The sequence below is a fragment of the Cicer arietinum genome, chromosome 6 (assembly GCF_000331145.2).
Source record: "Cicer arietinum cultivar CDC Frontier isolate Library 1 chromosome 6, Cicar.CDCFrontier_v2.0, whole genome shotgun sequence".
Taxonomy (NCBI): domain Eukaryota; kingdom Viridiplantae; phylum Streptophyta; class Magnoliopsida; order Fabales; family Fabaceae; genus Cicer; species Cicer arietinum.
In genome coordinates, this window is record NC_021165.2 from 13,876,564 (window position 1) to 13,902,941 (window position 26,378).

At 28.8% G+C, this 26,378-nt stretch overlaps 3 protein-coding genes across 3 annotated transcripts in view; all 3 read right to left on the reverse strand.

The window, feature by feature from the left end:
- The window catches only part of LOC101490310 (methylmalonate-semialdehyde dehydrogenase [acylating], mitochondrial), a 6,548-nt gene extending 2,541 nt beyond the window's left edge, over positions 1-4,007 (reverse strand). Inside the window, exons 1-11 of the mRNA XM_004504810.4 lie at positions 3,848-4,007; positions 3,658-3,758; positions 2,739-2,810; positions 2,475-2,636; positions 2,299-2,377; positions 2,033-2,187; positions 1,710-1,773; positions 986-1,065; positions 681-746; positions 408-458; positions 160-311 (exon numbers count right to left, since the gene is read on the reverse strand). Coding sequence (XP_004504867.1) covers positions 160-311; positions 408-458; positions 681-746; positions 986-1,065; positions 1,710-1,773; positions 2,033-2,187; positions 2,299-2,377; positions 2,475-2,636; positions 2,739-2,810; positions 3,658-3,758; positions 3,848-3,872 — 1,007 coding nt within the window. The 5' untranslated portion in view covers positions 3,873-4,007. The remainder of the gene's footprint in view (positions 1-159; positions 312-407; positions 459-680; positions 747-985; positions 1,066-1,709; positions 1,774-2,032; positions 2,188-2,298; positions 2,378-2,474; positions 2,637-2,738; positions 2,811-3,657; positions 3,759-3,847) is intronic.
- Positions 4,008-11,897: 7,890 nt separating this feature from the next.
- Positions 11,898-13,179, reverse strand: LOC101490626 (uncharacterized). The gene has a single exon (XM_004504811.4). It carries the CDS (start codon positions 12,868-12,870, stop codon positions 12,052-12,054), a length of 819 nt encoding a protein of 272 aa, XP_004504868.1. The 5' UTR covers positions 12,871-13,179; the 3' UTR covers positions 11,898-12,051.
- Positions 13,180-15,570: 2,391 nt separating this feature from the next.
- Positions 15,571-16,339, reverse strand: LOC101490951 (18.2 kDa class I heat shock protein-like). The gene has a single exon (XM_004504812.4). It carries the CDS (start codon positions 16,234-16,236, stop codon positions 15,766-15,768), a length of 471 nt encoding a protein of 156 aa, XP_004504869.3. The 5' UTR covers positions 16,237-16,339; the 3' UTR covers positions 15,571-15,765.
- Positions 16,340-26,378: the final 10,039 nt, after the last annotated feature.

Sequence of the window (26,378 nt, forward strand, 5' to 3'; positions counted from 1 at the left end):
AAAGAAAAAAAAGTACAGTAAATGCAAAAAATCTCTCCACATTAAATACATCTAGATATCAAACTAGAGGAGGAGCATTAAATCACTCCAAGTAAAAAAAATCCCAACACAGAAGTTGCAATGAACACAAATCAGTCAAAACAGAATGGAGTATGATACCATGGTTGTGAGCCTCCAACAAAAACAACTGTGCTGAGAGCCATGCATCTTTGTCCAGCAGCTCCAAAACCAGCAGCAATTAAAGCATTTACAGTAGCATCGACATTCGCATCCGGCATGACAATTGCATGATTTTTAGCTCCCATATTAGACTGCAAAGCGTAGTTTATTAATTTGCCAACTTCATATCATTTCATGGATATTAACCAACAACTTCACTGCGAGGAGGAAAAACGAATTGCACCTACCTGAACACGCTTCCCTTTAGCTGCTGCTCTTGAATATATGTGCATTCCAGCCTTTAATACAAATAAGAACATCAAATACGTGTATACAAAAAATAGAATATGAAGGGGGATAATAGTTTGCAAAATCTTAGCATTTGAATCCCTTGCCCTTTTGCAAATAAGAATCATTCAATTTTATGACAACAGGGTTGCTTTTTTGGCTATAAGGTCACAAAAAGAGGAATCGCGTAAAATAAATGCAGTGAAAAGGCAAACAATTATTAGATGACTTACAACATTAGAACCAACAAATGATATGGCTTTGATATCGTCATCATCACAAATGGCATTCACAATATCCTGTCACCAATTGTATAATTAAGGAAATCAATCCATAAGAAAAACAAGCACAATCATTTCATTCTTAACACATCATAAAGTGACAAGCTGTTGCCCTTGGAACAACTGTTTTATGAACGAAATCAATTTTATGATAGTATCAATTAGTCTTGAATATAAGATCAAATCACCAAATGGAAAATGCACTCGAGAAATAGGCAAGCAACAAAAGTTTAATTATAAAAAGGATGATGGCATACATGGGTTCCGTGAACAACATTTAAGACACCCTCTGGCAAACCAGCCTCCAATGCCAATTCTGCGAGCATTATTGAAGCACCTGAAAAATACAACCAAGTCTTATTCCACTAGATTTAGAGTAAAGAATAAAAATATAACATCCAACTACAGTGAAAATTATTTCTTTCCACCATGTCATAAAAAAAATCATCAATCATGAAAGTTGAGAGATGACTGCAAACTTCTGAGCTCAACCAACAATTGTATGTGCCACAGGACTATGCCGCATATGACATTACAATCGTAAGGAAAAAACAAATGAATGCTGATAATATTCTGACGATTAGGTGGACAAAGCAGACCATTTATGAAATTTTTTAGAATTTCAAACTAACTGCGGCATCTGAATTAGAAGGTGGGAATGGCAACAAGAAACAAAGGCGTGAAAAATTTGATTGTCAATAATATTATTTCTTGGAATTTGCAACTTTGTGTCTTGCATGTCATTTTCCAAATCTGCAATTCTGTGAGCCTCTAAATGACAAACAGATGACTAGGCTAGTGAGTCAAAAATCCCTAACACTTGCTTTAGCAGAGATTATACTAGAGGTAATTGTTTTATTCAGTTTCCAAATCATGGTGTTTACAGTATAGTTTGAAATGTGTTGTACTTGCTCCGAATAACAACAATGTTAGAGTCCTTGAGACGATAATTCAAGGATATCGATAGAAACAAATAATTACCTGGGTCTTTCTCTGATGGTTTTAAAACAAAGGTATTGCCACAGGTAACAGCCATTGGGAACATCTGCAAATGATAGACATTCAGAATTTGTTAATGCAATAGTACATTCCTGTGGCAAATAACATTTTATGGATAGAGGCAACACAAATTTGTTGTGGCTAAATGTTTATGGATTATTCTATAAAGTACACTTTTTCTATTTTGTACACGCTGATATGGATGAGATGACAGCAAATAAGAAATAAAGGTGAACCAAATTCCTAACAGGCAAGATATCAATTCAATAGCCAAAATCCCATTCAAAAAATAGAAGAATGCTTACCCACAAGGGAATCATTGCAGGAAAGTTGAAAGGACAAATACCAGCACAAACACCAATTGGTTCTCTAACGCTGTATGTGTCGACTCCGTGTGATACATTCGAAACATACTCCCCCATTTGTAGAGTTGCCATCCCACAAGCATGTTCCACCACCTCTAAATAATATAAATTGAAGTATTCATTCAAGAATTAAATTGCCAAAGATTATGAGCATTATTATGATCTTGCTACAAAATGTTGTCAAGAAAAGTATTATAAAAACTAACCTAAACCACGAAATACATCTCCTTGTGCATCCTTCAGTGTCTTTCCTTGTTCGGTGGTCACATTAAGAGCAAGTTTATCCTAAAACAATTACACAGTCGAAATATAATGAAAACTTTTACATTCTGTGTTTGCAAAAGAATGCAATAGGTCTTGTAGAACATTGTGAAACGCTCACCATATCTCTGCGTATGAGCTCCTGGAGCTTCAACATAACACGTTGGCGTGTTGTAACTGGAGTGTTACGCCACAATGGAAATGCCTTCTTTGCTGCAGATACAGCAGCTTTAAACTCTTCATCTGTAGTCAATGGAACTTGTGAAACAACTTCTTGTGTTGCCTACGATCAGATAAGAGAAATATTAGAAGTCTGCATTTCTCAAAACTAAAATAAAAAATAAAGATAGAACTGTAAACTCAGTATAAAAGGAAATACACTTACGGGGTTTATAACATCGATGAAACTAGATGCTTTTGAGTCAAGAAACCTTCCCCCAATAAGATTTGGAACCCTCTGATAGAACACAAACAAAAGAAGGGGATCAGATACTAACAAGAACTCATTAACCGCAAAGGAACTTATTTAATGCATGACTTACATGAGTTTATGATAATAGCATATATTATAAAATAGTTTATGTAATTGTCAAGTTCCACTCAGAAACTTCTTATAACAGAAGATAAAATTATGAACTAAAGCTAATAGTATAACAGCTTAATAACTATTTATGATCTATAAGAAACAAACACATGCAATTTCATGGGAAAGAAGAGCCTGACCAAGAATCAGATTTTTAAAGTTAGAATAGAAAATGAGTCCAACTTGTTGTTGTATCTTCTCAAAAGAAAATTGGGGAAGAGAAAAACCATTATTAATTAGACATTTTACAATCAGCTCCTAAGGGATTTTAACTTGTCCCTTAATAAGGTCAAACTCTTACCCACTGTTGTATCAATGTGGATTAAGTAAGGGAAAAAGGTACCCTTTTATTCATTCACTTCACATACCACACCTCAGATGAAATAATTCTTTTACAGAAGTTTCTCTTGAAAAAAAAAGGGCTTTCAAAAACTAAAACAAAAAGCTTTATTTGGCTATCTGTATTTTTATATCAATATCAATATATTTTGAAAGCTCAATGTCCATAATTTTAAAAATAAAAAATTTATTGTTTCTGTTTTTTAACTTAATTCATCCATTTTTTACTCTTACATGAAACTATCGGCGCCGCCATCACTGCCACAGCCCTTCAAAATTTATTCCCAAAAAAATTCCATCAAACACACTCTTTATAATTTAATTATAAAACAATTTTAAAAAACAAGAAGAAAAATAATAAAATAAATGAGGTTAAACTTACTGGGGCATTGCGTTTACTGGAAGATGATGGTTCAGCCATTGTTGTGAAATGGGAACTTCCCAAAGCAGAGATCTGAGGTCTCAGAAAGTTCAACTTCTTCACTGCAAAAAATAAAAACTTTTCTTTATCAGAATCAAATTCCATGTATTGATCGATCATCGTCTATCAAATTAGTGATGGGTGCACTTGCCTCGTTGAATAGAAAGCTGCAACATCCTAGTTTGGTTTGGTTCAAATAAGAATCGTGTTTGAAGAAATTAAGGATGATACTTGCACTTTGTAACGAAAGACGAGAGAAGCTGACTCAGCACACTCACTTAAATCATAATCCCCAACCAAGTTGTTTCAATCTCATCTTAATATATAAGGAACGAACATCTTCGTATCAAATTCAATCTCCTGCTACTATTGACTATTGAATAATAATTAATTATATTATCTTTCCAATAAAGTGCATTAAGAAGGAACAAATTACTGTTTAACCAATAATAATTTTTTAGTTTCTCAGATTTTAACAAATAACTAGTCTAATCGCGTTGAAAAATAATTATTTATATGTAAATTATAAAGTTTAAACATTATTATAATTAAAGTAAAACAATATAATATAAATTCGATTTTATTTTTATAATATATATATTAAAATAAAATTATTACAAATTCAAGTAACAATTAAAAAAAAAAATTATTTGTATTTATGATAGTTAGTGTAATGTTACAAATATTTTTAAAAATCTTATACTTGAAAATATTGAAGATAATAAATTTACGCAAATGATGTGAAATATTTTAGATAAATTTTTAAATTAAATTAAATATAATAATAGATAATTCATCATTCACAATCACAAGTACCGATTAGTATTCATTCATAAAAATATAAATTATTTTGTGCTATGATGTAGAATTCTATATTTTGTCATGTAAATATACAAAATAATAAATATATTTAAGGGATGTAAGTGTAAAAAAACAAAAGTCATTTTTTTATGATACAATTATCTAACTTTTACATTCCAACATAGAATACGTAAATACAATTAATTATGTAGATATCCATAAAAATAGTTTTTAATATGGCCTAATAAAATTTATAACCTCCCCTTAAAACATACATTCAAGTGACATTTATTTGTGTGATAAAATGTTTAAATTTTATGTAACAATCTAATAAAATGTCTAAATATCAATAAAATCGAACTATAAATTTAAAATAAATATAATAATTCAGTAAATTTTTTAAAATTTAATTAATTATATCTAAATTTTAAAGCAATATACTTCGTCTGTCCCATAATAAGTATTACATTTACAAAAAGATATTGTTTGAAATACTTTTTATATTTTAGTTTTTTAAAATTATTTTATGAAGTTAATTTACAATAATGTTTTAAATAATAGAATTAAGGAAGAAAAAAAAACTTGTTTAAGAGATTTGTTTTTGAAAACAGATTTAAATATGAGAAAAACGGAAAACTTTTTAAAACACTTTTTGATTAGAGAATTAAATAAACTAAAAAATGAGAAATAAAACACCTTACATCTATTTTTTTTATTTTTAAAAAAGTATAATATCAAAAATAGTTTTACAAAACAATTTTTAAAAACAAGTAATTCAAACAATATTTTTAGTTTTTAATTTTTAAAAAACTAAAATAGAATTCTTGAAATGAGAATCAAACAAGTTATAATCTAATTTTTTAAATCAATTTTTGATTTGAGAATTAAAAACACTGAAAAATTAAAAGTAAAATACTATTTATTTCTTTTGTTTTTTTAGTTTTAAAAAGTATAATACTAAAAATAGTTTTACAAAGCAGCTTTTAAAATAAATTTAAAAATTTGAAAAAATTTAAAAACTAAATTAGAATTTTTTATTTTCAATACAATTTTAATTTTTTTTCTTTCTAATTGTATCGGTTAATTAATACATTTTACACTACTCTACGACAAATATTATGGGACAGAATGAGTATTTTGCATAAACTTTAGTATAATATTAGTATTTTTAGTAATTTGTTGTACTTGTGTTTGTAGTGACTTGTTTGATATGGTGCAAATGCAATGCAAGTGATTCCTTTCATGCACGAATAAATGTTTCCAAAATAAATATTTTTGAAAAATAAGTAAATAAATTGTCATACTCTAATAATTCTATATATGAACATGTAGATCATAGCTTAAAATATTATTATTTGTTCATAAACCGTGAAATAAAATTTATGCATAATAAGGTATTCGTTTGTAAAATATTCAACTGTATGTATTATAATTTATATATTATAATTTAGATTATTATATGTGGCTTTTGTCAAAAATATCTCATAAAAAACAATAAGATCTATCAATAAAATTATAAATAAAATAAAAAAAAAATTATTAAAAAATGATTATAATAATGTATCAACAAAAAATTGAATAACTAATCACAAAAGAAAGTAAAAAGGCAAAAACACGGGCATACAACATTTTTTCATTAAGATTAAAAATCAATCTATAACTAAAATTGATTAATTATAAAATAGAAAGAAAAAAATCACTTTGGATTAAAATATGATATTTTGAACAAAAGAGTTAAAATAAATACAGTAACACATGCATGAAAGTAATAGTCACAAATGTCATTTTGAATTGCGACTTCAGAAATAAAAAATATATTTTACCATATTATTTGACACAGAAAAATAACATGAAGAAAGTAAAATTATTGGTAATTATCCTCCATTTATATAGATCAATTTATAATCTCAACTTCCGTTCATACTTTGATTCATCATTAATTTATTCTTAATTTTTAATCATGAATTTCACATATTTAATCTATATTTAAAATTAAAAAAATTGGTTTTATCAATAAATTAAAAACCTCAATAGAAACTTTAAATGTAGACTATTCTACCGTGTAAATACATATGAATTTACAAAACATCAATTTTGCGTAAACTTAAGAAATTTATTAATGCGTCTATTTACGATTCAATTCATATTTTAGGTGTATGTTTATTCGTTTATATTTTAATTTTATTTAAATTATTTATATTAATTATATTTGTATTTTTAAATGTGATTGTTGGAGGTTGAAATAATTTTTTTTAACATACCTGCAATCAATTTATACCAAATAAAAAAAAATTATTAGTTTTATTATTAATTGTTATTTATAGCATCATTACTTATTTTAGATTTGTAAAAATTTAGTTGAATCAAATAATCTATATAATAAATCTCCAATAATGAGAGTGACTCTATTAATTTCAAATCAAAGTATTTATAGGCAAATAAATGAGAGAAGATAATCCTTAATAGAGTGATACATGACAAGTAAAATGTTTGAAATTGGTCTCAAATACAAATTTAAATGATTTTAACTTTATATTTTTAAAATTTATAAAAATAATATATATTTTTAAAAATATCTTTTACAAAAATTTATTTTAAAAAATAGTTGAAGCAATTCCGAACTCATTGGTTATTGATTTAAAAAGAAATTAACTGTCAATAACTTATATATTTATCTTTACAGATTTTAACATAATCAAAATTATATATATTTTTTAAAAATAATCAAAATATGATTTTTATGATAAACTAATCAAAATAGTTTCTCATGTTAGATAATTTTTTGAATTTTATTATCTAAAAATATTGTAACTAAAATAAAATACTTAAAATAATTTTTGTATGAGAAACTATTTAAATCTAATTTTTCATTTGAAGTTATTTTAAAAAGTATATTTTTTTTTATAAAAAATATCAGCAAAAATGAAATACCTTAAAAATCAATTAAAAAAAACTTTAACAAACAACTTCAGAGACAGAAAATATAGAGTAATACCACTAACACATTTATTGAGGAATTAAAATTTGGACAATCTCTCTTTCTTTTAGTGCAAATTTCTAAAATAAACTAGTGTTGTTAATATATAAAAATTAGTGTTCTTAAAAATTGAATTATCGATGAGAATCATTAAGTAATTTTTGAAGTGTTGAATTATCGATGAGAATCTAAAGTTAACAAAACTTGAAAATAATTATTATATTTTAATATTTTCAATCGTATTCTTTTATTGTGAAAGACAATTTATGAAACTACATTAGCTAATCGAAAAGAACTATGATAAAAAATAGTAATTTTAAAGACTACTTTAAAAGTTTACTAGTATTTAGAAAAAATAGTTTTGTAGTAGGTGTTTAATTATATATTTGTTTCAATACATTTTTAACTCTGTTATGTATCGTTCAATTCATAATTTTAGTCTTTAATTTATAACTTCTCAATATGTGTCTTTATTTTCTAATTTTATTTTGATTTAACTTAAATAAATTATTTAAAACTACACCATTTTTTGTTTATTTTGTAAAATAATTGCATATCTTCGTATTTATATTTTTATTCTCACATTTCATATAAATTATTTATTTTATCAATTTTTCTCAAAAAAAATTATACTTTCACAAAATTCAATTTAAATTATATAACGGTATCAACCGCAACAAAAATATCTTTTTAACTTTCACATATGTTTCAAAAAAGTTAAACTACATATCTAAAATATCTTTTTAATATATAAATATGTTTTAAAAAATTTGAATTTTATTTATTCAAATTTTTATCTACTGAAATTTTTCTAAAAAAGTTTTTTAAAAAATTAAAAATTTGTTATCAAAATTTCTTTTCAAATTTTTCGAAACACATCAGTACGTTAAAAAAAACATAAAATTTGACTCAGTATTTTTTTAAAAGGAAAAAATTAAATTAAATTTTTATTAAAATGTAACAATAGGAATATAAATATAGAGATATAAAGTAAAATTTTATTTTCGTAAATGAAACATGCCCATTACATTTTCACTGTCAGCCCTTTCCATCTTTTGAATGCTTCTCCTTTTTTGCAAGCTTTCTGTTCTTCAATGAAGTGGAAAGCAACATTATTTTATTTCTATTAAATTTATCATTTTGGCATGTCTCATTTGCCAAGCCACTGTTGTCTTCGTTCACCATAGATGCCGCTTCTGTTGTATGGTTTTTCAATATTTAAAATCAGTCGTAAATGGATATAAAAATCATTTATAGTAGTTTAAAAAAAAATATTTTTGGCAAATAGTTCAAAAATCCATTTATGGTGATATAGTTGCATTAAAAATTCATTTACGGTGGATCAAATAGAAATAACTACTCAATTTAATTTTAGACTCATTAAAAAATTATTTGAATTTTACACTCTAAACCAACATAATCGTCGCCAAATTATTTATATTTTTATCGAATAATTTTTAAAGTCTTATATATGAATAAGCGTAATAAGATGAATATTAGCAAGATACTTTCAAACATATAATTTCTAAAATAATCTCTTTAGTTAAAATTCACATATATTTTACTTAATCAAATAAGTTTTATATGAATTTGGTAGGATGTATGTGAGTTTTAATCATTCAAAAAGAATATGTTAATAAACTTGTGTTAAAGAGTGAATTGTTAGTTCAACCGAAAATACTAGTTTAATTGACAAATATCGATATTGTTAGGTTGAATATTTTATGTTAGATTCATTTACAACTGTGTAAATAAATTACCCTAAAATTTACTGTAAAAAAAAAGGTGAGAAAACTAAAAATAAAAATTATAGTTTATTAACAATGTCCGAAAACTAAACTTATACTTATACCTACTTATGATTACCAATTAGTTTAAAGTATTCTATTTATGACAAGTAAAAAAAATTAAAATTACCATTTAAATTTACGGTTATGAATAAAATTTGTGCAGCATATTGAAATACCTATTATCAATTATGAATAAAAATTTTAAACCACTATAAACATTTGTTTATGGTTTTACTAAAAATTAAAATAATAAAAGTGATGCAAAATAAATTTTAAAGAAATAAAAAACGATGAGTTGTCAATTTATAAAAAGTTGGTCAAATAATCATTCTTCTATTTAGTGGGAGGTCATAAGAGTGAGAATGAAAAAAAATCAATTTTAAATATTGGTATTTTTTCTTTACTCAATGCACTTAGAGAAATTTAGTGGAAACTCTGTTCTTCTGATTTTTACTTCTTGATAATTTAGTACTATTTGTGTATGTTTCTATTTTTATTTCTGGTATAGATGATGATATAAAATATGGGAGATGATGATGATAGTGGTAGATCTTGTTGCTGAGTTGGGCTGTTACTGGTGGGCAGCTTTAAGTAGAGGGAGAGTTATTTTCATAGAGTGTGAGACATTTATTGATTTCTACTCGGTATAGTTTATTTATGGCTGGAACCAAAATAAAAAGGTTTGTAGTTTCGGGATCTACTTCAAATTACCAAGAAGAAATTCAAAGCTAGAGATTCACTTCAATGCGTAGCTATGTCACTATATAATCAAATAATTGAACTTAAGTGGTAAATGAATTTTAGTGAAAGAAAAATCATTTGATAGAACTCAAGTTTGAACATTGACTAGGACAAGTTACCGGATGGTTAAGACAAATAAAATATCAGTATGGATCAATTAGGCGGAAACTATTTCTAACTAGTTCACTTGACAGACTTCAACTACAATAACTCCACCACATAATAGTATTTTTTTACTGATGTTCATGTAATTTAGGTGCTGTACGAATGGTCATTGAGGATTGCATTAGTTTGGCTAGGAGGAAAAGAATGTGAATCACAGGAATGTTATTCGTATTGATTTATGGTAGGATCAGAGGTGCAACCGTGAAAGGGACCCTGAACTTTTTCTCCAGTCAATCCAAACAAAGAGGATTGTGAAACTAACGTAGCCTCATGTGCTAATGTTGAGAGCTTATTGACTTTTTTAGGATAAAACAGAGAAACAGTTCCTTGCCTCTGTTTATACTGTTCTCCACTAAAAATACACGGCAAGTGCCAAAAATTATCAAGAGGTGCAATGTAAAAAACAGTTTGTTGTATCTGTATCATTAAAATAACTGTTTTTTTTATGTCTAACGCCATAAGAACAGTGTATATGCAACTGGTTGTAAGTTTTACCCTTTTTTGACTTCACTCCTAGTGGAAAGCCATGTTAAAAGAATTGATATAACTGGTATGAAAATGAAATAACTGTTCACTGCTGTTCCATTTCATAACTGCTACATAACTGTCTCAGGCCCTCCTGGATTAATGGTCTTTTACCAATGAAAGGCTTGTTAAAGGAGCGACCTTGACCTTGGGGATTAGAAGCAGAAACAGACTTTGAATTACCAAAAACGTTGGATCTAACAAGATACCATCATTTTCAGAAGACTTGTACAGAAGTGGATTTGTGACCGTATAACTTTCATTTAATCAATTGATCCTTATGGAAAACAAAGAACCCCCATCATTTTCTGAACACTGTTGAACAATCTTGGAATTGGAAGTATTTCTGTGACACTTGGTTGGATACGTGCAAGTAGGAAGAGAATGACAGTGACTCAGTTCATCCCAATAGAAAGGTTAATATGCATACAATTTTGGTTTAGTGGGAGAATGACAGTGAGACAAAGGAAGAATGTTCTCCAATACCATATTTAAATTCTACCGACAATTGATATCAATTTTTCTTTCGACCAAAGAATGCGCTTTATAATACAACATGATCAAAAGCAAAGAAGAGAAAGGTATAAGTAACAGAAAAATATCGACCACACAACACAGCCAACTAACTACTAGAACTATATCCATAACCAACAAATTAGACAAAATAAAATGACTGAGGTTTTATATTAAACGACACATTAAATTATCTGTTCCTATGAAATTCATTATAAAATTACACAAGTAAACCCAAAAGTTAAGGCCAATTTATATGCCTACTGTAAATAATCCTTGCAATATCGTGTGTTTGGATGCTTTCATTCGACAAAGTTATTATACAAGCAAACCTAAATCTTGAGGCTAAGCAACTATACATTATTGACAACTGCATATCTCAGCCTGCAAGCGCTAAAACGCAATTTATTTTAAAAAAATTATACTAAGTACTAAGTGTGTGTTTGCATTCACGGCAGAATGCCCCGTCACCTTGCATTTAGCTATTGCTACAATTTTCACTGTGTATTAACATTGGGGAACTGAAAATGTATGTCACCGCCAAACCAAACTTAGGCTAATAAACCTGAAAGTTAAGAGACTAACCCTAACTCACTATATTCACCCCACAGCATAATTGAGTTGAAGTGTTCCATAAAATGCATTGACAAAGTTACACTAATAAACCTGAAGTTGAGTCTAATCTACCATGGCAAAACAAAACAAAACTCATGTATACAATTTAGGCACAGCATTATTAATGAAATTATGGATTAACTACAATTTACACTATACCAAAACAGGTCAGAGGAAAGTCAAGTAAAAGCATTTTTGTATATAACAACCTTGGGAAACTTACAAGGTCTATGATTCAGTTTCAGAAGAGCTAACTACAGGATTAACCGCTTCATTCTCAAAACTCCTACCCCTACTAACATCACCTTCAAGTTGTTTTATCTCATCCTCCCCAAGATATTGCTTGAGTTCTTCCCGATAAATCCTCAACTGCTCCTCCAACACACTACTATGAGATTCATGCCGCGTGATCGCCCATTGTAAGGACTCAATCACTTCATCGTCATATTCTAGCTTCTGCTCAGCCATTCTGCGGAATTGATTCGCTTGAATTTCAACCGAACTCTTTTCACTCTGAAGCCGGAGAATCATCGCCATTGCTTCCTCAGCCGACGAAGAAGACGCCGTTCGTTCCTTATCAAGCTCTGCAAAAGCTGCATTGGCTTTCTTGCGCTGAATCTTTACCAACTTTCTCAGCGTCTTTACATCGAACAAATCGTCTTCATCGCGCGATTCTATTTCACTATCGTCTTTTCCCTCCAACCCATCTTCCGAACTAGCGCTCACTTTCTCTCCGGCAGCATTGGAACTCTTCTTGGTCGAAGAATTCGTATTTGGGTCAGACCCATTTCCCAAAGATTTAATCTTTGGCTTAGAAACTTCCCAAACCAAGTTTTCCAAACAGAAACGAATTCTTGGCACGCCACCAAAATCGCATAGGAAACGCAATGTACCCTTAAAACGCCAACCGAAATGAAGAATCTTGAAACAGAAGCCTAACATCAAAACCATGCCGAGAAAGTTGAGAAGGCGAGAGAGGCAAGCGAGGAGAACGAAGCCACATCCGAATTCGGTGAGAAAATTGAAAAAAGAGAGAGCGAGATTCATGAGAGGAAACCTCTGATGCAAGAAACAGAGGGAATTAGAGTCTGCATCTGAGGATGATTATGGGAAGAGAGAACGGATCTTAGCGTGAATGGGTGGTTTGAAAAGGGAGGGAAAAGGAAAAAGATGGTGTCATAGCAATGGCATTGGGTTAGAGAGAGAGAGAGAGAGAGAGAGAAACAGTGACGGTTGAGTGTTGGTGTTTGGAGGAGAAAGAGGAAGATGAGAATGATGGTGGATGCGAAGAAATAGTTGTGTGTTGCATCGGTTATGGTCAGTTTAGACCATTTCAGAGATTCTCTTCTCTTCTTTTGTTGTGTTTTTAAACCAAGATCCAAATTATTATTCAAATAAATAAAAATTAACATTTTCTCAAAAACTTCAAATTAAATAAACAATAAGGCTGAAACAACTTACTCAATTGGGTGCGATTTTTTTTATGTATTTCATTACAAAATTAATATATTTTCATTGTATCTAACTTTTTATTTATTTTTCTTTTAATTGTATCTAACTTTTTATTTTCTTTTAAAATTTCATTTATGTATACCTTTTTTTTTAATTATACCAACTAATAGCCATAGAATAAAAAAAATGATATTCTTTATTAAAAAATATTTCTTATTTCATTTGTTTTTTTGGATGTTTCCTTTTACACATGTGGACTATTCTTTTATAGAAATTTAAATAATTTTCCATTTTATAAGTTTATTTATTGAAGTGTGCCAACTTAAAACTTGATTTCTCTGGAAAGCAACATATGTGGAAAAAATAGTGAAAAAAATTAAATAGTTGGTAGGAAAAATGTTATCATTTAGTTTAACATTTTTTTTTTTATATAAAAAGTGCTTTATAAATTTTAATTATTTAAAAGTATTATACTCAAATTTTAACTTAAAATTTTATTTACATGCTCATAATTTTACATTAAATTTTGCTCTAATTACATCTATTATATAGTTTCATTTCTTTGGCCTTGGTTTAATAACGTTTATTTATTTATTTTTATTAGAGAGAAAATTAAAGAAATTAGATAAACCAGTTAATAAGATTTGCAATAAAGGTAGAGGAAAATACGGAATAAAATTATAGAAAAAATAAAATAAAAATGAAAAAAAGAGACAGCAAATTTGGAGAAATTACTTTTAAAAAAGAGATATGAAAATCTTTTAAAGTTGTTCTCAGTTGTATTAATTTTAACAACAAATTTTCATTTGGTCAAGTAATCGTTTTTTTTCTTCTTCTTTTCTTTTGTTCTTTTTGGGTCTTTCTTTGATACATCTAAACCCATTCTTTCGTAGAAAATTGAAAAATATCTTAACTTCGTAGAAATTGAAAAATATCTTAACTTAACATTTCATTGGTTAGTTTATTGGAATGTGCCAATTTAGAAAATGATTTATTTGGAAAACAACATCTATGGAAAGAAAGTCCAAAAAAATATCATAGGAAAAATGTTACTATTTAATTTAGTTTTTTATATAAAAAATGCTCTATAAATTATAATTATTTAAAAGTATTATATTCAAATTGTAACTTAAAATTTTATTTACATGCTCTTAATTTTACATTAAAATTTGCTCTCATAAATTTTATTTTATAGTTTAATTTCTTCAGCCTTCATTTCATTCATTTTTTAAGCTTTCGTTTAATAACATTTTCTTAATTTTATTTTTATAAAGTTATTGAGGAGAAAATTAAAGAAATTAGAATAATTCAGTTAATAAGATTTGCGTTAACGGTAAAGAAAAAATACAGAAGAAAATTGTAGAAATAATGAAGACAAAAATGAAACAAAAAAGAAAATAAAATCAGAGAAATTACTTTTAGAAAGGGAAGTATGAAAAAAAAATATTTCAAAGTTGTTCTTAGTTATCCCAACTTTAATAATAATTTTTTTTTTATAGTGACATTTGAGAATTTATAAGTTAAAACTTTCAATTAAGAAACAAAATTAAGGTGTTATTAAATGAATAAACTATATAAAAAATAAAAAGATAAAAAAATAAATAAAATATATAAAAAACTAAAAAGTTGACTTTCCGAAGCTTGGAGTCAAACCCACAATTCAATTTTAGAATTTGGTGGTAGAGGATGACGTGGCAAGTAATGGCACACTATGAATAAAATAATATTTCTACTGGGGATGATGTGTCAAGTAATGGCATAAAATAATATAAACGGTAATTGTTTTTTTTTTTTTTTTATTTTCTGGTGAGAAATTTGTTGGTTCTTTCTATTAAATGATTGTTTTTTTCTTCATTTTTTATAGTAGATGTTATTAAGTTATTTTTTTGTTGGCATAATTGCTTGGTAATGACCGATTATTAGTATAGGAGATTATAATATTTATTTTCAACAAATAATTTTAACTTTATTAAATAATACTCATTTTTTATTTGTATATTTCAACTATTAATATGAGTAATAATGATACTTAAAAATTGATAAATTTTAAAATCTTATTTTTAAATATAATATCAACTTTTCTATTTACTGTTCTCTCTCAAATAATTTGTAAAATATACGAATGTTAATCAATTATTTTTTTGTGGATATTTAAAATCTATGGAGCATAATATACAAATTGAAAGAAGATGCGCTTTTTTTACGCATGTATAACATATGCATATGTTGAGGTTAAATATTAACACAATACTATTACATAATATTATACCGAGTTACTTTAATTTTGGACAGAAGTTTCATAATTATATTGACTGCAAAGTGGAGTTTATTCACAAAAACGATTGATATTACAAAAACGCATCACATGATTTATTTGTTACAGTGAAAAGACAAAAGAGAAACATATACATGCATTACAAATTAGAATACAGCAAAAACACAAAATACTAATTTTAAAGTGTGGACCAAACAGAAGAGAACTGATTTTGTTTAACCAGAGATATTAATGGACTTAACCTCAGGCTTTTTAACATCTTCTTTAGGAACGGTTACAGTGAGAACACCATTCTCCATATTTGCCTTCACTTGATCAATTTTAGCATTCTCCGGCAATCTAAACCTTCGCATAAACTTCCCACTGCTACGCTCCACACGATGCCATTTATCATTTTTATCTTCTTTCTCAACACTTCTCTCTCCACTTATCTGAAGAACCCTATCATCTTCAATCTCAACCTTCACTTCCTCTTTCTTCAGTCCTGGAATATCCGCCTTAAACACGTGCGCTTCTGGACTCTCCTTCCAGTCCACACGTGTGCTCACGAATGCCGAATTTTCACGAGCTGATTCGGAAACTGAATTGAGCAATGGAAAATCCTTGAATGGATCCCAAACGTCCAGGGAGAATGGATCGTAAACGTTGCTCCTTCTTCCTCCGAACAAACTTGGAATCAACGACATTTTCAGTTTAATTTCTTGGATGATGTTTTTTAATTTCTTGATATTTGTTATGGATTTTGTGATTTCTGATTCTTTGATGATGAGGGAGAAGCCATTTGATGAGGTATTTAAATGAATTAGAGGAGCAATCCAATATTTGCTGGAAAATTCGAAAAGCATCTCGCTGTTTCCGCCATGATTATGGCACAAGAACGTTGAAAAGAACTTTCTGGATATTTTTGTTGCTCAAATCGTCACGAGGACCATTAGCTTTTGTACCTCATTTAAACTTGTACCCTTAATTTGTTAAAAACTCAGTTTTATCCTTAATAAATTCATTCATGTGAGCGGTAAAAAAAATTATTCCAAAATTTGAACCCTCGTTGAAATTTCCGGTAAATAATTTTTTGCAACTAAATTTCTGGTAGTTATATTTATTACCGAAAATTTGGTCAATGAAATTTCCGGTAGTTGTATTTTCAATATCGGAAATTTCAAATTTCCGGAAGCTACCTGAAATTTCAAAAACTTTGAAAAATCCAGTAGTTAGTTTTTTTTCACCGGAAATTTCGTTTTTTGAAATTTCCGGTAGTTAATCCGGAAATTTCAAAAATCCGGTAGTTATTTTTCTTATTATTTTTTTTTTTGAATATTTTTTGAATTTGTTTGTTATTTTATTTTAATTTTTTTTTTTGAAATATGGATGGAAAACACACAACCAGTATTTATAGATTTAACTGAAGCATTTACAACTGATCAAATTTTTGAGTCACGAGAAGCTGTCATATCATGGGCAAGAGAGATAGGTCGACAAAATCGAGTAGTAGTTATCATTACTCGATCAGACGTAGAGACTGGAAAGAGACGAAGAAAGTCAAAATTAATTCTTGGTTGTGATAGAGGTGAACAATATAAGTCAAATAAAAATGACACAGGTACTTCAACTAAAAGGTGTGGATGTCCGTTTAAACTTAGATCGAGACCACTGAAAAATGATGAATGATGGATTATTAGTTTAATCTGTGGACTTCACAACCATGAGTTAGTAGCTACTTTTGAGAATAATGCATTTATGGGACGCTTAATAGAAGAAGATAAGAAACATGTTGACGAGTTGACAAAATATCACGTTGCACCGAGACACATCTTGTCATATTTGAGAGATCGAGATACGGAGAATGTGACTAGTATCTATCAAATTTACAAGCGACGAATACATACATGAAGAATTTGATGGGACCTAGAACTAATATGCAACATTTGTTGAAGTTACTTGAACCTGAGAAATATACTTGTTGGAGTAGGACTCATGAGGACTCCAACGTTGTGAGGGATATGTTTTGGACACACCCATATTCCATAACTTTGGTTAACATGTTCCCTCTTGTATTGATCATGGATAGCACCTACAAAACCAACAAGTATAGGTTACCGTTGTTTGAAATTGTTGGTGTAACTTCAACTGGGTTGACATTTAATGTTGCATTTGCTTATATGGATTCTGAACGTCAAGACAACTTTTGGTGGGCATTGGAGAAGTTAAAAGAGTTGTTTTTTTTCAAACACGTCATTTCCCCAGATGATTGTGACTGACAGAGAACTTGCTTTAATGAATGCAATTAAAGTTGTATTTCCATCTTCAACAAATTTACTTTGTCAACTTCATATTAACAAAAATGTTGGAGCCAAATGCAAACAGTATATATTAAAGAAAGACATGCAAGAACCCATTCTTGAGTTGTGGAGGAAAATTGTTTATTGTTCTGAAGAGAAGGAGTACGAGGAACTTTTGCAAATATTTGAGCAAGCATGTGTCGATAATATTATTTGATTTGACTACGTCAGAGGCACATGGTTGAATCCTCATAAGGAAAGATTTGTTGAAGCATGGACCAATCAAGTATTGCATCTTGGAAATACTACGACTAATAGGTATGTCATTAAAATTTCACATTTTGTATGATATATGATATATGATTTATGCATGATATATGATCATTACTTCACATTTTGTATTTTTTTTGTTTAAATATTAGGGTTGAGTCTGCTCATTGGTCATTGAAGAGATTTTTGGAACACAGTAAAGGAGATTTTTGTAAGGCATGGAATGGTATGAATGACATGTTGAAGTTTCAAATTATTAAGATCAAAGGTTCATTTGAGATAAGTAAAGGTCGCAAAGAGCATATACACAACAATCCATTCTTTGAGAAATTGACTTGGGTGGTATCCAAGAAAGCCTTAGGTGATATTGTTGAAGAATACAAGAGAGTCAGTTATGTCGGTAACGATAAAAATGTGTGTTGTTGTATACTTAGAAAGACTCATGGATTACCTTGTGCATGTGAGTTAGCACGATACAAGATGAAAGGTGTTGCAATCCCATTAGATGCTGTTCATATACATTGGAGGAAATTAACCTTGAATAGTGATCAAAAGGATGAACAGTTGACAAATGATTTAGAGTTGGACATTACATCGGAGATGAATATAATTTGGAAAACATGGAAAACACTTAATGTTGCTGGAAGAAGGGCATTAAAGAGCAAGTTGCATGAAATAGCATATCCGGAGACAACATCAATGTGTGCACCAGTGGATAAAATCAAAACAAAAGGTGGTGTTAAGAAAAAAGGCAATAAGCCGAAGGGATATGACGTATATCGCGACCCATCATATTTTGAGCATGTTGATACTCAAGTCTCCCAACAATCATCCAAACAAGTCTCCCATCAAGCATCCAAACAAGTCTCTCATCAAGCATCCAAACAAGTCTCCCATCAGGTTAAAAAATATTTCCACGAGTTTCCTTCTTTAATTCATCCATATATTGAAGACATAGTTAATGTTAAAGCAGATGGAAACTGTGGATATCGTGCTATTGCTGCTTTACTTGGTTATGGTGAAGAATACTGAAGCATTATACGTCGGCAGTTGTATACAGAGATTAAGTCCAAACCTGATTTATATGCTGCATTATTCAAGGAACGTTTGCAAGAAGTGACAGAGTCTTTACTTGTAACTGAGTTGGAAAACCAAGGTAATGAGAAGTGGATGACCATTCCTGATATGGGTTACGTGATAGCAACAAAATATAATCTCGTTCTTGTTACATTAGCAAAAACTTTTTGTTTGACTTTTTTCCCATTGAGGGGTGCACATAATGGAGATTTGTCACGTGATCGTGTTATCAGCATTGGTTTTGTTAACGAAAATCATTGGGTTCAAGTTAAATTGAAATCTGCATGTCCGTTACCACCACTTGCATGGCATTGGAAGAAGCATCGTAGCGATGAGTCTACATCATGGGCTATCGCTTATGCAGGACGTCTACAACATTGGGGTTCTTTAGATTTAGAAAATAATTCAGATTATATGTCTTTGGCAGATGATTGACACTTTTGAGTTGTATGTTGTTTTAAATGATATGATTGACACTTTAAATGTTGTTTGAAATTTAGATGATTGCCGCTTTTAATTTGTATGTTGCTTTAAAAGATAGGATTGCCACTTTAAATTTTGTTTGAAATTTAGTCGCGAATAATAACTCTGAATAATAAATAAGTTGCTAATAATAACTCTGAATAATAAATAAGTCGCTAATAATAACTCTGAATAATAAATAAGTCGCTAAATAAGTCTGAATAAGTCGCTAATGCAATAAGTCTGAATAACAAATAACTCGCGAATAATAAAATAAGTCTGAATAATACAACTATAATACTACTAATAATCTCCTCCTCTAGAAATGTATAAAGCTCTCTCTAATAAGACACGCATCTGATCTTCAGGACCACCCATATGCAAATCTAAACTCTGCTGTATAAGACCACCAATTGCGTGACACCGTGTACACCTAGTATCCGGACCAGCATAATGACTATGACCAGCATCAGGACCAGGACCAGCATCAGCATCATAACTAGGACCAGCATATGCAACAACATAAGGGATCATCCGATGATGAGATATCCTATAATACCACTGGATGTATCCCTCAACACACTCATGTGGATATGCAGTTGGATGCAATCTAGCTCGAAGTGATCGTACATAATTCCGGTACATACTCCATTCAACGTCGACACAAGCGCAACAAGCATCGGTGGTGTAGGAGGAATGCGTTGAGTATACCTAAACTGTGGTATGCACCTCTCGGGTAAATACAGAACCATCGTGAAACACCAACGAATGTATCCTGTAAATAATGACACAGACTGAAATCGTGTCACAATGTTCTCATCGTAATTCGGTGCCCAGATAATATCAGTATCTCTCAAAGCATCCAAGTTTGCCCTGTAATATGCAACATTCTCAGATGTTTGTTTTGCAGTCCAACGAAACATCCGTAGCATCGAGGAAATATGTTCATCCATATCCCGTTTACAAATATCAGGAAAATGTTCATAAATCCAAGTTTGTAAATAATTGAAATGTAGTAAAATTATTAAGGTGATGAAATAATTAAAAAAATAATGATAAGTATAATAAATATAATAGTACCTGAAATAAAGATAAATATCCTCCAATCTGTTTGGTTGCAGACAATGTACTATCTCTAAGATAGTCATATAACACAACAAGTGCAGCCGGTCCCCATGCCCATTTACCACAACTATCAAGATCTTGAAACAGAAAGAGATATTTTGCATATACAAGTGTAAAACTTTTATCAGTAAGAATGGTACACCCTACCAAATGAAGTAGATATGCCCTAGCTGCACAGTCATATCTTCGTTCATGAAGTTTCTTAAAAAATACCTCTTTCAACCATTCAAAACTATACGAGGCCCCTCTATTGGTCCTAGTCTCAGTGACAGCTTCATCATATGCAACTCCCAACAACTCAACAGCAGCAGCAATTGCCAAATCTTCATTGACCTTGCGGGAGGTGTGAAAAACTCTCCAGTACATGGGATGCTCAAAAGACCCCTGACGTCGTCAAGAGTAATAGTCATTTCACCGAATGGCAGGTCAAATGAACTAGTCTCTGCGTGCCATCTCTCAGCAAAAACAGATATCATATTAACGTCAATCATATGCAAACTACATATTCTCAGAGGACGTAATCCAGATATATTAATCCAATTATCTATTTGAACAGGTAAATGATATCTAATATCAATGAATTTGTCTTGCTTTTTGCCATTCGAAACAACTTTCAAGGCACGTCTATCCTGTTTAATTAAAAATAACACAATTACAAATATATTATAATCTTATACTACAAATAAATTATAATGTGTAATAAAATAATCTATACTACAAATATATTATAATATGTAATAAAATAAATTATTTACTAACCTATCCATTCCACACATTAATTGCAATATGATGCTCATAATCTTTAAGGACAGAAAGATCATAAGGACCTCCAAGAAACATGGGTTCTTCAGGCTGGTGCTGCTGACCATGTTCATCATCAAACTGTTGTTGCTGCTGATCATGTTCATCATCAAACACATGATCTTGCTGGGGCTACTCATCCTGGGGCGCCTGCCTTTCATCATTTCTCTTGCTCCTTTTTTCAACGACAGCTCTCCTATTTGATTGTGTAGGAGGCCGAATTCGCGAATGATCACCGTCAGTTTTTCCTCCTCTGGTCCTCACTAACAAAATTCAATTAAAAAAAATTAAAAAAATTAATAAAAAAAAATTACACAGTGTGCCGGAAATTTCAAAAAGGAATGAAATTTCCGGTACACAAACCGGAAATTTGAAAAATCCGGTAGTTCAAAATGCATACCGGAAATTTCAAATTTCCGGGAATGCATTCGGAAATTTCAAATTTCCGGTATTGATTTTGAACTACTGGATTTTTCAAATTTCCGATTTGCCTTCCCGGAAATTTCATTTTTGAAATTTCCGGTATGCATTTTGAACTACCGGAAATTTCAATCCTCTTAAAATTTCCGGTAAAAACTTTTTTTTTTTTTTTTTTTTTTTGAAAAACTCACTTTTCCGGATTTTTCAAGTGTGGGGGTATACTGTTTTCATTTTTTCTTATTTTGACTTTTACTGATTTTTTTAAGGTTATTTTGGGTATTTCACTCAAAAAACATTAAATTTGGGGTATAAGTTTAAATGGGGGGTACAAAAGCTAACAATCCGTCACAAGTTTAGTTTGGGCTTTGAGGCCCACATGATTTAAATTGGGCCTAAAACAAATGGTCTACTGCAAACATGTCTCATAAGATGTGAGTTCAACTCACACTACTAGCATCACGACCTCATGTGTGAGATAAATTTTCTTTTACCAAAAAACTTTAAATTCTCTCTTTTTTATTTATCACTTTTAGTAATTGTAAATTATGTTTTGTACACAAAATAGTTATTTAAATTAGTTTTACACTAGTTTAATCGACATATAGTGATAAATTGATAATATAAAATAATTTTTTTCCTATAATTTAATATAATAAAAAATCATAATTATACACTATCATACAACTCATTTTAAAATGTTTTTATAATAATTTGGCAGAATGTAAGATACTCATTAGACGTCTATATTCTATTTTCTCACAAAAAATAATTTGGAAGAGGACAATATTTCAAGCATTTATATCAAATTTCAAATTCTTCACCTATATTTCAAGCATCAAGATCCCTCACAATATTTTTCTCATGTCAATTTTAATATAACTACTACACGACTCATGTGGCATTTAGTATTAGGGTTGTGCAAAAAATTCGGTTACGAGGCTAAATCCAAAATTGGATCCACATCCATTTTAAATATTTGGTTAAAATCATATGGTTATAATCCGGTTTATTTATAAACCGATTGGATAACTAATTGTGTTTTATATTTGAATTTGGTTTTTATCCACTATCAATATTTTGTTAATTTTGAGATTTTATTTCATGAAAAAGAATTTAAATTTTTTTTAAAAAAAATTCAAAAACAATTCAAATCGAATTTTTTTAAAAAAATTTATCGAAAAAATTGATTTTTTTAAATAACCAATTTTTAAACTATGAATAATTTTTTTTAAATAATTAAATTTTAATCGATTTTGAAAAAAAATCGATTTTAAAATTAAAATTTTCAAAATCGATTGCTTAATTATAAATCGGTTATTTAACCATAACCAAATTTATAATTGGTTTTATAATTAATTTTAAACCAAATAATAAATTTATTTATAAATCTAAATCCATATATTAATTTTAAAATAGATATAGTTTGATTTTTTTTAAAACCAATCATAAACGGTCCTATTTAATATGGAGGAGGCCAAGATTTGTCCATCATGGTGAAGTGTATTTTTACCTCCGGCTGGTTGCAAAGTTACTCCAACATATTTCATTTTTTATTAACTATTAAATATATTTGATAGTTTTCTATTACTATATACCTCTTATTCTACACCTTACCACTTCTACACCTCCTGCTCGTCATATTTTTTATTTTTTATTTTGCACAAATTGGTCATATTGTTAAACTACACCAAAATAAAAAAAAAACGCTCTAAAAATAATTTCATAAATTTATTCTTACCCAATATATCACTACGACCTCATCAACTATTTGCACCACTATTGTCATTTTTCTTTTTCTCTTTATGAAATATTATTTTATTAATTTAAATTGTGAAAATGAAGACCACCGTCACTTTAATTATTGGTTTATAACAACCATTTTAAAAAATTATGACCGAATCTCATCCCTACAATATTGAGGAATTTCTACATACTATTTTCTATTAATTATTGTTATATATATCTTCAAAAAGTATATCATTCTTCCATTTGCCAACTACAGAGGTATGGTTATGCTTGTTTTTCAATTGATAGAAGTAAAGAAAATAATAAATGCGAGGGAGATGTTGGGGAGGAAGAATTAAAAAACATTATTGGTTGAAGATGATGTGAGAAATTTTTGTTGGTTTGATTTTTTTGTTTTTGTTTTGTTAAAGATAATGAACAATAGTTTCAAATTATTTTATTTATTTTTGTATACAATTTTAATTTATTTCATATGTATTAATATTTTTATTTAATTTTTTACTAAAAGAGTCTTATTCAAATAGATAAAGAAAACATATCAATAAAAAATGCTAATTATATTTGTCAATTAAACGTTTTTGTACGGTCAAATTATTAAAAAGACTAAAAATTGAAGAGTTTAAAATAATAAGGGTAGAATTTAAGAAAATATTTTTACAAAGACTAAAATCAGAATCATTCTATATAAGAGGAATCAAAATTATTATTCAGTCTTACTTATATTTATTATAGGTGAAGACCAATAAAATACCATTGACTTAGAATCATTCTATATAAGAGGAATCAAAATTATTATTTACTCTTATTTATATTTATTATAGGTGAAGACCAATAAAATACCATTGACTTAACAGTTAAAATGTTAAATAAAATATAACATGTAATTGACATATCTACGAAAGATCAACTTAATAGTTAAAGGGTTAAAATAATTCCTAACAAATACGTGGAAGAACAACATTAATGGTTAAAATGTTAAATAAAACCTTACAAGTAATTGGAAGCCTAGACAAAAATCAACTTAATCGTTTAAAAGCTAAATAAGACCTAATAAGTACTAAGATCAATAAAAGATCGACTTAACTATTAAAGACTTAAATAAGTTCTAAAAGTATTTGGAAAACCAACAAAAGACTTACTTAACAACATAAAAATTTAAATAAGACCTAACAAGTATTTGGAATATCAACAAAAACAAACTTAACCGTTTAAAAGTTAAATAAGACTTAACAAATATTTAGAAGACCAACAAAATACTTAACAAATATTTGAAATATGAATGAAAGATCGACTTAACACTTAAAAGATTAAATAAAATATAAGAAATACTTGGAAGACAAATGAAATACCAACTTAATAGTTAAAAAGTTAAATAAAACCCAACAAGTACTTGAAAAACTAATGAAAGACCTAACAAATACTTGGAAGACAAACAAAAGACTAATATAATAATTAAAATGTTAAATAAAACTGAACAAGTACATAAAAGATCAACGAAAGATTGACTTAACAGTTAAAAAGTTAAATAACACCTAATAAATTCTTATAAGACAAATGAAATACTAATTCAAGACATATAATTTCTTTAATCAAATTTTACATATATTTAAGGTCGGAAATAACACTTCAAAGATAAATCAAATATTAACTTAGACATTTAATTATATTTTTTCATTAATTTTATATTAATCAAATGAAGTGAGAGAATTATTTTTAATTAGTAGTTTCTTATATTATACATTTTATTATTTACTCAACATCTATTTTTGTCTTATATACACATCTCTATAAAATTTCACTTTTTTTTTAAAAAGTCACAACAAAATGCACATTTGTGATATATGTAATTTAAGGCTGATATCGCATATTAATATAAACACCAAAGTCTACTGTACCAAAAACAATATAGTAAAAAAAATATAAACATTATAATAATCCAAAAGCTGATGTACTTTTTCGTTTTAAAAATAATGCATTGTAATATTATTAAAAGTGAGGTCCACTATTTTATTTAGACAAAGTTGCAACAAGTCACAAATAAGTTGTCATTCTTCAATCTCGACTATCCACTTGATTATATCTAGTTCTAGAATGCACTTCACCATGATAGACAAATCTTGTCTTTGTCCATACTATACACCACCCATAGATTCATATAGAAGGGATGATATTTATTAAAAAAAGAAAAAGAAAAAGTGATGATATATTTGTGTCCCTATTGAGTTGTTTTTCTTTCTTGTTAGATAAGGAAAGTCCTATTGAGTGTTTGCAAGAAAGATACCAAAAGAAAATTGTTATGACCAAAACGACCCTAGACATTTCAAATGAATGCATTCTAGAAGGGGGCACACAAAGATGAACTCTTAAGAAATTGTTTTTTGGAGACAACGTGTTGACTTCCAAGAGTCGAAATTTAAAGTAAAAAAACTAATAGGATTTTTTAAAACGTCTAAGGATGGCGTGTTTGAAAAGAAAGATTTATTATATATAGGTGTCTGATTACTTCATTACAAGATGCAAACATCTGGTCACAAAAAAATGCAAACATAAAAAATGTAACCACATTGACTACCATTTTTTTTATCAGTTGACAGGTTCCCGCGCTAAAGGATTCATTATTTATTTCCTCTGTTTCCTGATTTTTTTTT